Raw genomic sequence first — 15,515 nt, forward strand, 5'->3', positions numbered from 1 at the left:
AGATGGTGTCGTGAGCTGCTTTCCCACGTTCCCCAGCCAAGGAGCGCGGCACAAAGCAGCATTGAAGGCAAACGGGATATTTTTAAAGCTGTGAAGATGCTGATGCTGTGGAGTCGCGGGTCTGGCTCCGCTCAGCCCGTAGGAGGCGGGTGGTCAAGTACGCAGGCTTTCACCTCTGAATTACCCTTCAAATATTGTTCCTTTTGGTTAGAAATGAAAGATGGAGAAAGCGAACGCATCCAGGCACCACCTCAGCTGCTGTCACGCTTCGCAGTTCTCCTGAAGGCTCGGCTTGTTTCCAGGCAAGCTTTCCTGCAGTTTTAGTTGATTTTGTCGAAGAAACATTCCAAGAGCAAATCGCAGGCAGCGGGAATGCAGCCGCGGTTTCTCGGCGAGTCTAAAGGCAAATCCTACACAGGCCAAAACAAACCCACACCCCAAACGAAAAGAAGAAACCCCCTAAACTCAGCTCCCTTTCACCCCGCAGCACTGGGTGACTCCACACCTTCACCAAAACACTTGGGTGGCATCTTCCAACCCCACAGATCCTGACGGCTCCTGCGAAGCAGAGGCGCCCCAGACCCCCTCTGGAGGTTCCCTCACACGGGGTGATGCAATTCTGCATTGAAGGATCAAACCCCACCAGCAATTCTCCAGGCCGGCACTGAATCTCCCGAGGGTTGCACTCCCCTTTCCCAACAAGCTGGGGTTTATCTAAACCAAGACAATGCCCCTCGGCTCCTTCACAGCGGCGCAGAACAAACCCGCTCTGCGTGGGGCTCTCTGCCCGCCAGGCCGCAGGCTGAGCGCAGGAGAACCAGCAGCGAATGGCCGTTGCCAGGAGCAGCAGCTCTTGCCGCTGGGTTCAGCCCCGCTACCCGCGAGCCCTGGCGCAGGGGGAACAGCTCTGCCTCGAGGCAGCCCCGGAGCCACCGCTTTGGCTGCGCTCCGGCTCTGGAAGCAGCCAGGGCGGTGAGAAATGAAAACGATCAAATGTGACAATGCGGGTAAAAGATAAATAAGGGGTTTCTTCCTAGAAGGAAAAGGTGCTTGGCTGGGAAAGGCTGGAGAACAAATACCGGCAAAAAATTAAATGCTGCAACTTCAAGAAAAACCCCATCAGAACATAGCAGTGAGGCCGCGCTTTCTTCCAGCTGCAGCTCTGCAAGAGCACGTCCAGCGTTCAGTTCTCACCTCCTCTGTGACTAAAACAGTTTTGTTTCCAGGCACCGGTTTGCCTCCGCCATCTCTCAAAGCAACCCCGGCTCTGGACAAGGAACAGCGGGGGACGGTGCCCCCCGCCCCCCGCTAACGAAGCTCGTTCAGGTTCTGGTTGTGAAGGTTTTGGTGCTGCCTGTTCAAGCTGATGGTGTTGTCCAGCGTGATGCCATCGTCCTCCGGTGTTGTTTCGGGCATAAACTGTCGGAATATGCTGACGCTGCCGTGCCAGAAGATGGGCTCAGGGAGTCGGCCCACCACGCTCCACATTCGCGTCTCGGGGTCGTAGGCTTCCAGGACGTCTGAGAGTTCAAACGTGTTATCGTAGCCACCGGAGACATAGAGCTTCCCGCCTAGCGCAGCCACGCTCCCCCCAACGTGAACCTACAATTAAAAATACACACAGAGAGAAATTAGAAGTGTGGGGGGGCTTTGCCCAGTTAGGGGGATGATAAAGTGTCGGGTACCATCCTGCAGCCGCTCGCTTGGACGAGGCTCAGCGCCCACCAGGAGCAGGCACAGCTTTCCAGCTTTGCCGAGCCCGCGCGTCCTGGCCTCAACACCCGGCTGTGCAGTCGCAGGCCAGGAATTTTATTTCCAGGAGACTGCGCTGCTGTGCACAAAGGGGAGAATCAAAGCGCATCGGGTTTTCCGAAGGTAGATCGAGCTGATTTTTAACACTGGCAAGCGTTCCGTAGGCCGGTAAGTGTCCTACCTGAAGCATGGCAGGGATCTTATCCCACTCATTCTTCGCTGGATTGTAAACATCCACTTCAGCCGAGTCGTCTCTGTGGGAAATAACACAAGGTTTCTCTTTCTGCATTCGAAAAACCTCCTGCCTGCAAAGCCCCAACCCTGAAACACCATCCTGAGCCCTTCTTTTCCAGTCCTGCTGCACATAGTGGAGACCGAGGGGCTCCTGTACGGAGGTGCATGGTACTCGACGCAAACCCCAGCCTCCGGTGGGAGCTTTTCCTGCACCAGCAGAGCTGTTTAACTCCAGCGAACGCCTGGATATCTCAGCTGCATCCCTGCCCACGGAGCAGGCTCAGGCAGCACAGATCAATAAAAGAGCGCTCCTTGGTGCCAATGACCCACAGCCAAAGAGCCCCAACGCCCCTGCAGAGCTGCTCCACAGGCAGAACACGCTCCGTACTTGCTGGCGTGCGCTGAGCTATAGGATGCTGCCCGGGAGGGAGGCAGACAAAGCGAGCCTGGGAGCCAAACGCTGCCGCCCAGCACTGTGTACGTGGTATCGTCTGTCCCCAACGCTGTGCACAGCGATTCCCATCGCCAGTGGCAGCAGCAGGTCAAGGATGGAGCTTAAAACCCCGACAGACTGGAAGGGAAACGAGGAGCAAAGCCCTCGCCACACAGCTCCAGGCTGTGGTCAGGCCGTGACCTCCTCTCCCATCCCAGTAGCAATGCGGTGAGGACCAAAGCCTCATGCTGCACTGTCTTTAGGGCTGTAAAACGAGTCCCAGTGGTGGGGATAGTCAGGCAGACGCGCCAGTCTGAGCTATTTAAAACTAACCAAAAAATGAGTTTGTGACTTTCAACCGCAACCAATTCCTCTGTCGCCCAGGGATCATCTTACAGCTTACAGGGAGCAGCGGCCCCCGTGCAGCGCATGGAACGAAGGGAGAAAAACCTGACCCTGGTCATCTAACTCCTCGCTAACTCCTGCAGACACACAAGTGATGGGAAATCCTGACGTCTCAATTGCTTGTTTTTTAAAATGGAAAAGGCAAACCTATAGGATTGACTCCTGAGAGGTCACAAACAGCCACAAGAGCGCTGCCACTGTTACTGATCCAGACAACTCCGCCACTCCCCACAAACAGCCACCAGGAGCCGGGATGCTCCCCTGACCCCAACTGAATCGAACTCTTGGGTCAAAGTGGCTGCTTTGTGCAAAGCCAAGAGAAGATGCAAAAAGAAAAGCGTCTGGAGGCCATCGCAGACATTAACGTTTGCTCTAAGTCAGCACAAGCAGATGAAGTGCTTCGGCGCTAGCGTGCCTTTCCGTTTATTTTTAATGAAGTGGATAACCAAAGTGTTTGCGCCACCGGGACGGCTTCGATGGGCAATTAGGTCCCAGTTTGGAAAAGCGCTTAAAAATAGTGACCAATCATTTCATCTGTAGCACTGTTATCTCTGCCGGGAGGGAGGATGTCCTCCCAGCACTACGGTTTAACGTTTTCTTGGAGCTTACCGGCCTATTTATAGCAACAAGGGGGGGGGAACCAGAAGCCAAGAAAACCGAGAAGTCTAATTCCAAGCCGCGCTGCTGACTCCGGCCAGATTTACACCTGGCTATTCGCAGCCCCAGACTTCAGTCCAGACATTTTTCCACAATTTTAAGCATAGCTCTTTGAGGCTGAGCCACAACAGACGCGAAGGAAGGGGAACAGTGGTTTACAGACCCCCCTGTGGCACCACAGGAGCACTGTTGCACTTTCCCAATGCCACGCTCTCCTACGACCACCCGCAAAGCCCGCTCCCCTTCCTGGGAATTCTTGGGTGATGGGACAGGCACGGTGGCCCCACTACTCACCGTATAAAGTACATGAGGCCGTTAAGGGTGACGGTCTTTGGGGCGAAGGACCAGGGGGGCAGCTGACCGCAGCTGACGAGGGACCAGAGGTCGCTGTCGGGATCGTAGCACTGCATCACCATCGACTCTTTGCCCGCAAGGGAGCCGATGGCAAAGAGCTTGCCGCGGCAGGAGGTGGTGGAGCAGTTGTCCATGGGGTATGGCATGGGCTGCAGAGCCTCCCAGCTGTCCACTGTGTGGTCGTAGCGCTCCGTGCTGTCCGAGGCAATGATGTACAGCAGCCCATCCAGGACTGTGGAGCTGTGGTATTCTCTGGCTTTCAGCATGGGCGACACCTCCGTCCACTCGTTCACGCTAGAATTGTACCTCCAGACACAGTCGTAGAGCCTCGAGCCGTCTGACCCCCCTGCAACACAGCACGTGTTTCAGAGTCTGGGTTCGCACAGGGAAGTTCTCTGGGGTGGCGGCGGAGGGATAGGGATCACTGCTGTCTCCCAGCTACACCTTCTGAACACCCACAGGCACTTTTCTGCCTCCCAGGGCTGCATGCTAAGAAAATACTTCAGTACTGGGGGACCACAGTGGCTGTGAGCTTAAACTCCACTGTGGTTTTATGAATAAAACTCACTGTGAGAATTTTAATCGCAGCTTTGTGCTGTTCCTTTCCCAGCAAGTCAGGAAAGATTTCTCCCATGTTGTTCCTGGTCTGCACTCAGCAGCGATTCAGACCAAGTCTCCCAGGTTTGACCACTTCCATCCTTCCAAAGGACCATCTTCTCTTCCGTTTTCCACCCCGGCTCTGTCACTCCACAGCAGCTGCTGTGACGTGACGGAGACTAACGCTCACCAGTGCCTGGATGCCCAGGCAGCGGCACTGCCGGCAGCACGGAAACCTCCCAGCCCTCCCGCTGCCCGTGCTACGACGCTGACGCTGAGCAGAACAACCGACAAGCCCTGCTGGCAGCAGCCTCGCCGAAGCACGGGGCTCCCACAGTATCGGCACCCCCCGACCTGCTGGGATTGCTCTGGCAAGCTCCCACGGGACATAAGGGTTTCCATACAAATGAGCTTTGTGGTAACCTGTCATTTTTACAACCTTTCCCTTAAAGCAGAGCCTGTTTTTCACTCTTGACAAGAGGATGGACAGTTTTCTGTCCAGATGCATCTAACCTGCCCTTCACATCTTTGTCAGTGCGTCCCGCACGCCTGGAGCGAGCCGTTCCGCAGTGCCTGGTGTCCCAGGCCTTGGTTTGTTACAGCTGCCGCAGGGTGGCCGCGCCAGCTACGAGGATGTAGTTCAAAGGAGGCTCCTACATGCAGACTAGCAGCCAAATTTACACATCCGTGTCACCTTGACAGGAGTAATTATAGCCCCAGCGGATGGCGAAGAGGCAGGAGACATGCCAGGAAGGTGCAGTGACTCAGGCGCTGACTGGCTGCGGAGCCCAGGGCATTCCGACCCGCCTCTGCCTCCAGCAGGTGCTCGGCTTGTGATTCAGGGGCTCTGGACCCAGACTTCATCTTCGCAGCCAAAAACTCAAAACCCTCTCAAGTCACTGCTGTCCCCTTGAGTGAGCGGTGAGAAAGTCCTGCAAGTGCAAGAGCTCTGACTCCTGCCTACGTGCTCAGGAGCGTTACTCACGGCAAAATACATCCTGGACTGAGCCCAGCTGCTAAATCCAGTGCCAACTCCAGAGTCACAGAATGGTTTGGGCTGGAAGGGACCTCAAAGCCCATCCAGTTCCACTCCCTGCCATCGCGGGGGTGGAACCACACCTCCCACTGGCTCACGGCCTCCAAGGCCCATCCAACCTGGCCTTGAACACCTCCAGGGATGGGGCAGCCACAGCTTCCCTGGGCAACCCGGGCCAGGGCCTCCCCACTCTCACGAGAAATCATTTCTCCCTAGTATCACATCCTAATCTCCAGTCTTTCAGCTCAAAAGCATTCCCCTCATCCTATCCCTGCACTCCCTGATCAAGAGCTCTCCCCAATACTCCCTAGTCCTGGCGTCAGACTGCGGCCATACTGAGTCCAGACTCTCTGCTACCCCAAAAAAAGCCAACCTTCACTGCTAGAACCCACGTGTTCCCAACAGGAACCTCAGCACCAGTGATTCTGTGCCCTTACCGGTAACGTAGATGTCGTTGCCCAGTGCGGCAACGCTGTAGCCCCCACCGAGGTGCTCAGGGAACTCAGCCAGGTAGCGCCAGTGGCCGGTGCGCGGGTTGTAGCAGTCGACGGTGACGAGCTCGTCACAGTCACGGTCACAGCCGCCGACAAGGACGAGGATTTCAGCGAGGCCGGTGGAGGGCCGCGGACGCATGCGGGCGCAGGGTCCCCGGTCGTGGCGGTCGAGGCGGGCGGCCTGGAAGTCGCGGGCCTCGCGCAGGAGGCGCAGGCAGGGCGGGCAGCGGGCCACAAGCGGCTCGCTCTCCACGTGGGCCAGCAGGTAGAAGCGGCGCACGAAGGGCAGGCGGACGTGGGCCAGGAGCTGGGGCAGCAATGGGGCGCGGGCGGCGGGGTCGGCGCGCACCCAGCGCAGCGCCAGCTGGAAGGCAGCCTCCTCCTTGGGGACGCAAAGCCCGTCATCCCGCAGGTAGGAAAGCAGGCGTGGCAATGGCAGCCGCTCCAGCTGGGCACCCAGCTCGCCCACGTGCCGGAGGATGAAGCGGTGAGCGGCAGCCGCCAGCTCTGGACAGGCGAAGGCCTCGGCGAAGTCCTGCATTTCCAGGGCATTGGCGGGCTCCAGCTGGCGCGCCAGCCAGGCACCGCAGGCCTCCTTGACAGCAGGGAACTGCAGCAGGTCTGCGGCGCGCAGCAGGCGCTCGGCGATATCGGGGCCCAGCCCGCCCACGCGGCCAGTGTAGGCGAAGTCGAGGAGGCGCGCCAGGCACTCGGGCTCGACGCCGTGCAGCCGCACGCGCTCCGCATGTGCCTCGCGCAGTGCCCCGCCAAACATGGCGCGGAAGTAACCGGAGGCGGCGGCCAGGACGGCACGGTGCGCTCCGAACTCCCGGCCACCGGCCACCACCGTCACGTCGAGCAGGCTCCGCTCGGCTCGCAGCGCACTCAGCCCCCGCAGCAGGGACACCGCGTGGGCGGGCTCCCCGGTGCCCGCCGTCCCGCCGCCACCGGTGCTCGCCGCCATGCCGAACCGTGCGAGAGCTGCGTCAGCCCCGAGAGCGGCTCCTGCGACAGGGCGAGAAGAAGAAAGAAAAACGTGAGTTAGCACAAGCAAAACCGTCCTCTGGCCGCGTACCGGAGAAGCCGTGGAGCCCTCGTGAAACCCCGTCCCCGCGGTTGCATAACTCGGTGGCGGCAGCCCCCCCGCTCGGCCTGACGGTATTTTTAACAGCCCGAGCTGAAGTTCCCCGGGCTGCGGCGGCCCCGGGTGCCCCCAAGGGCTCCGCTCGCCTCACCGAGCCCGGTGCCCGTGGCGGGGGAAGCCCCGAGCCCCGCTCCGCCCCGGGGAGCCCGGAATCCCCCACCCCGTTCTCCCTCCTCCCTCATTCTCTCCCGCCTCCTCCCTACCGGCCCCGGTCCCCTCTCCGCGTGGCGGCCCCGGGGCGAGGGGTGGCGCAGGCCCCGTTCCACAGAGGCGGCCCCGGGCCTGTCGGCGGCAGGGCCGGAGAGGCGCGGGAGGGCCGATCCCCGTCCCGAGGCGATGTCAGTGCCGCTCACCGGTCTCACTGCTCCGCTCCCGCCACCGCCCCGAGCGCTTCTGACCGGCCCCACCCTCCGCCCAGCTCCCGGCGGCCCCCGCGCCTGGACCACAACTCCCGACACCCCCCGCGCGTGATGAAGAGACTTCCGGCTTTGCCGCGTCTGGGACTACAATTCCCAGCATGCCTAGCGTACAGAGACAGTGACTTCCGGCAGCACCGCGCGCTGGGACTACGGCTCCCGGCGTCCCCCGCGCGCCTGGACCACAACTGCCGGCGTCCCCTGCGCGCGCGGCCGCCCCCTCGCCGCCTCCCGCCGGTACCGAGCGTTCGCGGTTGTCGGCGCTGCCCGGTCCTCACCGGCCCCGTCCCGCCTCCCCGTTCGAGACATGGACTCCGACTCCTGCGCTTCCCCGTTCGCCCCGGAGGTGAGCCGGGGTCCCGCGGGGCTGGGGTGGGGGGGCGTCTCCCGCCGCACGGCTCGGCCGCCGGTGCCCGCTCCCCGCCGCCGCCGCGGAGCCGGGGCCATCTTGTACGGGGAGAGGCAGTCCCCGAGGGACAGGTACCGAGACCGGGGGGTGGGGAGCGGGTGGGGCTGCCCGGTACCGAAACGTGGCGGGAAGGAGGAGGCGGCGGGGTGGGGGGGGGCACCGTCCGGTACCGAGAGCGGGGGGGTATTGTTCGGTACCGAGACCGAGGGTAGCGGGGGGAGCAGCGCTGCTCAGGGCCGAGACGGGGGAGGGGCGGGAAGCGGCAGTGCCCGGTACCGAGGCCGGGGGGGGGCAGGGGAGGGGGCGGCGCTTCCTGGTGCCGAAACGTGGGGGGGTCGAGGGCATCCGGTACCGAGACCCGGGGCCAAAGCGCGGAGGGAAGGGGGGGCGGGGGCTGAAGTGCCGGTAACGGCGCTTCCCGGTGCTGAAATCTGGGGGGGGCGGCGTTTCCGTTACCGAAACATGGGGGGGGGAGGGCCCGCTCGAGGGACCGGTACTGGGAAACCGTTGAGGGGGCGCTGCCCAGGACCGAGGCCAGGGGGAAGGAGGGGGGAGGCGGCGCTTCCCGGTACCGAAACATGGAGGGAAGGCGGGAGGGGAGGCGCTGCCCGGTGTTGAGAGCTGCGGGGGGGGGCGGGGGGCGGTGCTTCCCGGTACCGAAATCAGGGGGGAAGGCGGTTCGGGGCGGGGCTGCCGGTACCGAGACGGGGAGGGGGGCGAGCAGGTGTTGCTTCCCGGTAACGAAAAGGTTGAGGAGGGGAGGGCGCTGCCGGTACCGAAACGTGGAGGGGAGGGGGGCGGGCGGCGCTTCCCGGTACCGAAACCGGGGGCAACGGATTGGGGGTGGCGCTGCCCGGTACCGAGTCCCGGGACGGGGGGGCGGCGTTGCCCTATGCCGAAACCGGGGAGGAACGGATGGGGGCGGTGCTGCCCGGTACCGAGAGCGGGAAGAGGCGGTGCCTCCGTCCCTCCCCCGGCGCGCTGACCCCTCCCTCCCGCCCCGCAGGATTTCTCCCCCGCCTCCCGGCGGCACCGCACCGTGGAAGACTTCAACAAGTTCTGCACCTTCGTCCTGGCCTACGCCGGCTACATCCCCTACCCGCAGGAGGTGAGAGGCGGGGGCGACGGGCTGCTTCGGTGCCCCGGATTGCTCCGAGGCATGGTTCTGCCTGGCTGCAGCTCCCCGTACGGCGCCCAGGATCGATCCCGTAGCTTTTCCAAGCTCTGTCCGGCTGCAGATGCCCATACGGCACCCAGGATCGCTCCCGTAGCTTTTCCAAGCTCTGTCCGGCTGCAGATGCCCATACGGCACCCAGGATCGATCCCGCAGCGTTTCCGAGCTCTGTCTGGCTGCAGGTGCCCGTGCGGCACCCGGGATCGATCCCGCAGCTTTCTGAGCTCTGTCCGGCTGCAGATCACCATACGGCTCCCGGGATCGTTCCCGAAGCCTTTCTGAGCTCCAGCAGCCCCAGGGCACAGCTCTGTCCGGCTGCAGATCCCTATACGGCTCCTAGGATTGATCCCACAGCCTTTCCGGGTTCTGGCAACCCCAGAGCACAGCTCTGTCCGGCTGCAGATGCCCGTATGGCTCCCTGGATTGCTCCTGCAGCCTTTCTGGACTCCAGCAACCCCAGGGCACATCTTTGTCCGGCTGCAGATTCTCATAGAGCAGCCAGGATCGCTCCCACAGCCTTTCCGAGTTCTGGCAGCCCGAGGGCACATCTCTGTCCGGCTGCAGATCCTTATACGGCTCCTAGGATTGATCCTGCAGCCTTTCCTGGCTCTGGCAGCGCCAGGGCACAGCTCTGTCTGGCTGCGGATCCCCATATGGCTCCCTGAATTGCTTCCGCAGCCTTTCCCGGCTCCAGCAGCCCAAGGGTGCAGCTCTGTCCGGCTGCGGATCCCCATACGGCTCCCTGAATTGCTCCCACAGCCTTTCCGAGCTCTGGCAGCTCCAGGGCACAGCTCTGTCCGGCTGCAGATCTGGCAGCAGCGCCAGGTGACGGGGCGGTGCGTGGGAGGCTTGAAGTTGGGCAAGATCACCCGTGCAAGGCAGCGCCTCGGGGAAGGGCGCAGCGCCTCAGTGCCGCACGCGAATCGGCTCCAAATTAATGCCTTTATCCGCTCTGTCGACATTTTCCAGGAAACGCCACTGAGGAACAGCCCCAGCCCTCCCAACAGCACCGGAGGCACGATCGACAGCGATAGCTGGGATCCCCGCTTCAATGACGTCTCCTCCTCTGTCTCCCTGCCTGTCAAGAACAGAAAGAACTTCAGTCAGCTGAAGCGAGCGAAACCGTACGGATCCCTGTTTCAGCGGGCAAAGCCCGGCAACTTCCTGCCGGAGCGAAAGCAAATTGACAAGATCAGGAAGAAGAAAAAGCTGAAGAGGAGAGAAACAGAGGTGTCTGCAGAGGAGGACTATGAGGAGAAGCTGCTGAAGCTGGAGGCAGAGGACTCTTACGTGGAGACGCCGATGAGCCCCTCGTCGGAGGGCGATCCTCAGTCCGCGACCGAGCACTGCTCGGTGTGGGACTCCGACACGCCTTCCAGCGTCTCCTTCCCTGCCGTGACGGCTGAGCAGACGGTGGAGATCCAGAGCGTGGGCAAGCGGACGGTTATTCGGCAGGGCAAGCAGGTGGTCTTTCGGGATGAGGACGGCACCGGCGATGATGAGGACATCATGGTGGATTCCGGTAAGTGGCCTGGCTGCCTCGAGGGGATGAGCCAGATGCCAGCGGAGGTGCTGCTGCCCATCTCTTGGCACAGTACAACGCCAAGGCACGTTGCCTGGGTGGGATTACGTAGCAGGTGGGTTTTTAAGGGATTGAGGGGCATTGGTTGGCTGCTTTTGCAATAAACTATGTGGAAAGCTGTGGCTTTACAGAAGCAGCCAATTCTCTCCAACATTATGGCCTCTCACGTACTGCTCAGGGTCTCTTCCCATGATAATTTCTTTTAAGACATGGAGAAATTGGCAAATGCCCATCTTTGAAATGCAGGTAGCTCATTTAGAATGAAAGGAGGGTAAATTCCCAGTGCAGGGGAGAGGCGCTGGCCGTTAAAGACGTAGTGTGCCATTTCTCCTTGCAGATGATGATTCCTGGGACCTAGTCACCTGCTTCTGCATGAAGCCTTTCGCCGGGCGGCCGATGATCGAGTGTAATGAGTGCCACACCTGGATCCACCTCTCCTGCGCCAAAATCCGCAAGTCGAACGTCCCAGAGGTCTACATATGTCAGAAGTGCCGGGACTCCAAGTTTGACATTCGCCGTTCAAACCGCTCCCGGACGGGCTCACGCAGGCGTTTTCTGGACTAGGAAGGCAGGCGGGTGCGCTGCGCGGGCGGGCGAGCAAGCCCCGGCCGGGAGCCGGGAGGGCTCCTCCGAACTGCTGCTGCTCATGCCGAAGGGCTGCCCGGCCGGCTGCGCCAACGGGGACGAGGAATCGCCGAGGCGTGGGCAGCGGGGCTGGCAGAGGCCGACTGCTCAGAACTGCTGCTGGATACCGGTCGGCTCAAGGGACAGACCACGCGCTCTGGGTTTGGTGGGAATTTGTCTGGTTACAACTATGAGTTGGGTGATGTCTGGGGGGATGTATAATACCTTTGCCACGTATGTTTTCTCATCCCATCAGGAAACTGCAAACCTTCTCTGTGCTAGGAGACTCCTCCTCTTCCAAAGAGGGAGGAGAAGGAGGAGGGAATCTGTGTGAAGAGTCTGAAAAGTAAATGGCTACGTGTTTTACTTTTAATGTAATATTATACCTGCCCATTTGTCCGTATATATCAATCTTAGATACTCTAAGGCTCCGTAGGAGGGAGCGTCAATGTATACTGACCTCTGCACCATCTGCCTCCTCCTCAGTGGGCCCTGGGCAGCAGAGGAGTTCTATGATTTGGCATCGTCCAAGTGAAAATGGGACTTCTTCCTGCGCCGAGGGACCGGCGCGTTTAAAGGAAGAGAGCAGCCCTTTTCTGAACAGGCAGCACTGGGGATTAGCGACATCGGATTCCTTCCTCGAAGGTCTCATCTTACGGTGATTTTTCCTGACGTTGTTTTGCATGATCGGCTCAGATGTGTGTTTGGGGGGGATGCCGTTTGCTCTGTTTCCTGGCCCTTTGTTAAACTCTAAGGTGCTGTTTTAAGAGGACAATGACTTTCCCTTTCCTCAGCCCAGAATTCAAACACTGACTGTAAAAGGGGCCATAGTAAACTTAGAACCTGGCAGGTCTGGTTTGGGATTTGATCATTTCCATTTGAGTGCTACAGCTGAGTTGACTTTTGTTTTCTCTGTTTGTTTTTTGAGACTGGATTTGTAATGAAAGAAAAAAAAGAAATCTTTAACCTATTGGTTGCAAATTGTAAAGATAAAAGCAAATGCAGGCTATGCAGCTAGGAAGATGAAGTGCAATGAAGATCCATCTGGTGCGGGGGAGGACAGGAGAGTGCGGAGGCCCCTACCGACACCGCGGTCCCTCCACACGGGACTTCCTGGGGCCTCAGCCCGAGGGAAATCCCTCCAGAGACGTGACAGGGAGTCGAGGCTCGTATGCAAAAGCCACCGAGATGGCAGCGTTGTTCCTTGATGACCAGAGGGAGCTGTATGTATCGCACTAATTCGGTTTGCATTTCAAGGCATTTCTCCAACGTTCTGCCTGATGAACAATGCGTGCTCAGTCTGGTGGGACCATGAGGTGAGGGCTGTCACTGGCTGGTGCCACGGCCACACTAGTCCCGCAGATACAGCGCAGTGGACCTCCGCCTCGTCAGGAGATGCATCCCAGTGCTGCCCATGGGTCTCTCATGGTTGGGTACGCTCCTCCGGATGTCCGACATGGGGCTGCCAGAGCTCCAGGTGCAGCCCAGCACTGCAGCGCCCTGGGGCTCTGCTGCATGGACGCAGGGGATGTGCTGGGTCGGGATGACAGAGCTGTGCAACGTGCAGCGGTTCTTCAGTCCTGCATCTTTATAGAAATCCCGTTCCACCAGCTGCAACAACTGACTCTGGGTTCTGAAAACCAGCTCCAGCTTCTGCAAAACCTTAAGACCATGATGGTATGCTGCCTTCCAGAAGCTATGAGGAACCACCAAGGAGTTTGCCAAAGACTTGCCCCCGACGGCTGCCTGACTGTTCTTTGCAGCCAGAATAACCAAAGTTCTCAAATGCTGCCATTTCACTCTGCCAACAGAACGGCTGTGGAAGATCCCAGTCACAAGCTGCGTAAGGGTTGGACCTGCTCCGAAATTTGGTATTTCTGTGTTTACAGCGTGTCTGCAATTCAGCTGAGTCTCTGCGGATTGCGTTCCCGAAGCTTTTATGGGAGAAACGGTGAACTGCCAAGCGAGCTGCCTGCATCGCAGGGGCTCAGTACTCATCGATGTGACTGACTCCTGTTCTGTTACCTATTCAGATCTGTCTGACAAGGCCAGCACGTTACAGTATCAGCAGAGAGACAAAAAGAAGTAACATCTCCATTCTTTTAGTTTGTTACTTTCAGCCATGTATAATTATAGTTTAATTCAGAATTTTATTTTTTCATTAAAACTGTTTTAATGAACCATACTTTTTTTTTTTCTTAAACGTGAAACAAGTGAACAATGATTTTGTTTTATTCCGAACTCGGGAGTCTGCTGTCATGATTTCCCAGTGTGTAAAGCAGTTGTGCAGGTGGCAGCAAGACTTGACACTAGAAGCCCTGTTCCATAAACAACACACAAGGTCAGGATGGAGAGAAGCACTGCAGATGTGTTTGCACAGGTATCCCCAGCTCTGCTGTGACCGAGGTCAATGGTGGAGCCTGGTCCCTGGGGTAGGGATGAGCGATGGGAGCAGGCGATGGCTGCTGCTGCAGAAGCCCAGAGGCTTAAGGGATGCTGCATTGGGGTGGTGTGAGCCCGGGGACAGAGGCAGGATGCCTGTGGTGATGGCAGCGTGCAGTCCTGGCAGGGGTACTTTGTGGAAAACTGTTGGCCAAGGTGACCCCATGCTTATCCCTCTTCCCAAGAGCCAGGCGCCCGCAGGAGCAGGCACCGCAGCCTCAGAAACGGACCCTGGCCTGCTCAGCCAGACCAACCCAAACCTCCCCTGGGAGCTGGTGGAAGGAGCTCCTTCCGTCCCAGCCCTGCTGCTTCACAGGGTGGCACGGTGGAAGGAGCTCCTTCCGTCCCAGCCCTGCTGCTTCACAGGGTGGCACTGAGCACCCTGACCAACCAAAGGGATGCCTCGGTGCCACCCCTCTGCTACGAGCCCGAAGGCACTGCTGCTCAGCCAGCCATGATCAAAGCAGCAGCCGTAAAAGAGATGGCTTGACTCCTTGGGAATAGCCCTGGATCACACTAGAGAAGGAGCTCAGGTTGCTTAAAACTTCGACTTCAATTCTGTTTGTAATTTTGTATGATCTAGCAGAAGTGCCAGAGGAGTTGTAGCTGTAAAACAGCAGCTTCTCCTGGAGCAGGAGTGGTGGTGGAAGGCAGTGGCTTCTCCAGGAGGGCTGTTTTACAGTCTCTGATGGAAAATAATGAAAAGAATAGGAAGCAGGTTGGAGTAAGAGTTCAGCAGCAGAGACCAACTCAATACCTGGCTTCAAGGGAAGAGACAGGCAGGCATCGGACTCCACCATGTGGACACAGCTCAACCTGACAATTACAAACAGTGCAAGAAGCAAAAATGGAGCTCAGGCTTTAACTGCGGCAGCAAAGAACGTGCTGCTGCAGCCTCACAGATGGGAAGGGCACCGACAATAATTGAAAAGAGTTTGAATCCTTGGTGGGCTGATCTGTCAGGAAAAAACAAGCTGTGTACTTCTAATGATGCTTACCCAGGGAACCTGGCAAGGCCTGTGCCAGTATTAATCGTGAGGGATTTTACTTTAACAAGACTCACAAATTCAAACATACAAAGTATAAAGTTAAGGTTCACCTATCCCTCGCCCAAACTTCTTTGTGATTAGGCAGAAAGATAATTTGAAGGTGCAGGGGGAGGGCAGGAGAACCGAGTCAGTTCTCTGATAGCAATGCAGCTGTGATTAAGAGGAAAGCACTGGCTTGGAGCTACGAACACACCAGTCGAGTTGCACAGGAGGAGGTTTAGATGGCTTTTACATAGCTTCTTATAGCCTTTCACTGGCTGAGCCACCCTGGGACGCGGGTATCAAAGACAAAAGCACCGACAGGAAGAAAAGGGAAGACTTTAAAGTAAACCCTAAGCCCCCATTTTAAGAATTTACAGTTTGAACGCTCTGGCTGCAAAGAGCAGCATGTTTCCCAGATCCTCAATAAGGCATCTTAAGCATCTGCTGTGTCCATTGGAGATGAATGTGTCCTCTCATGTTTCTACAGCACTTTAAAGTTTGCACCAAAGCGCTACCCTGGGAGGTTTCAGGTGCTGGAGTAGGAACAACCCGCTCAGCCCCTCAGAAGCATTATTTTTCAAGTATAGAAACACCACGGGACATCTTGAAGTACTGAACAGTTTTTGGAATCACATTGCTATTGACTATGCAAGAAAACACATCGACGAGAGCAGGAACTGCAGCCCAGGAAGCCATCAGACACAAGGACAGTTGTTTTACTGTGCAAACAC

At 58.4% G+C, this 15,515-nt stretch overlaps 2 protein-coding genes across 3 annotated transcripts; one reads left to right on the forward strand and one right to left on the reverse strand.

Moving 5' to 3' along the window:
• Positions 1-61: 61 nt before the first annotated feature.
• KLHL21 (kelch like family member 21) lies at positions 62-7,514 on the reverse strand. Of its 2 annotated transcripts, none has more exons than XM_054085875.1 (5): positions 7,460-7,514; positions 5,906-6,967; positions 3,776-4,181; positions 1,934-2,006; positions 62-1,602 (listed from the first exon to the last, which is right to left on the reverse strand). In XM_054085875.1, exons 2-5 carry the CDS (start codon positions 6,924-6,926, stop codon positions 1,309-1,311), a joined length of 1,794 nt encoding a protein of 597 aa, XP_053941850.1. In that variant the 5' UTR covers positions 6,927-6,967; positions 7,460-7,514; the 3' UTR covers positions 62-1,308. The 2 variants fall into 2 exon arrangements, with proteins under 2 accessions (XP_053941850.1, XP_053941851.1); XM_054085876.1 differs by lacking the exon at positions 7,460-7,514 and adding an exon at positions 7,310-7,444.
• A 208-nt stretch (positions 7,515-7,722) lies between these two features.
• PHF13 (PHD finger protein 13) lies at positions 7,723-13,493 on the forward strand. The gene is made up of 4 exons (XM_054085956.1): positions 7,723-7,868; positions 8,938-9,039; positions 10,075-10,627; positions 11,025-13,493. The coding sequence occupies exons 1-4, from the start codon at positions 7,830-7,832 to the stop codon at positions 11,249-11,251; spliced, it is 921 nt and encodes a 306-aa protein (XP_053941931.1). The 5' UTR covers positions 7,723-7,829; the 3' UTR covers positions 11,252-13,493.
• The last annotated feature ends 2,022 nt before the right edge of the window (positions 13,494-15,515 follow it).

Source organism: Cuculus canorus, chromosome 21, assembly GCF_017976375.1.
Source record: "Cuculus canorus isolate bCucCan1 chromosome 21, bCucCan1.pri, whole genome shotgun sequence".
Taxonomy (NCBI): Eukaryota; Metazoa; Chordata; class Aves; order Cuculiformes; family Cuculidae; genus Cuculus; species Cuculus canorus.

Coding starts and splice junctions, on each gene's coding strand:
- KLHL21 (XM_054085875.1), bottom strand. CDS start 6,926: ATGGCGGCGAGCACCGGTGGCGGCGGGACGGCGGGCACCGGGGAGCCC. Junction 4,182..5,905: donor CAACGACATCTACGTTACCG/GTAAGGGCACAG, acceptor GCTGTGTTGCAG/GGGGGTCAGACGGCTCGAGG. Junction 2,007..3,775: donor GGCCTCATGTACTTTATACG/GTGAGTAGTGGG, acceptor TATTTCCCACAG/AGACGACTCGGCTGAAGTGG.
- PHF13 (XM_054085956.1), top strand. CDS start 7,830: ATGGACTCCGACTCCTGCGCTTCCCCGTTCGCCCCGGAG. Junction 9,040..10,074: donor ACATCCCCTACCCGCAGGAG/GTGAGAGGCGGG, acceptor GACATTTTCCAG/GAAACGCCACTGAGGAACAG. Junction 10,628..11,024: donor GGACATCATGGTGGATTCCG/GTAAGTGGCCTG, acceptor TTCTCCTTGCAG/ATGATGATTCCTGGGACCTA.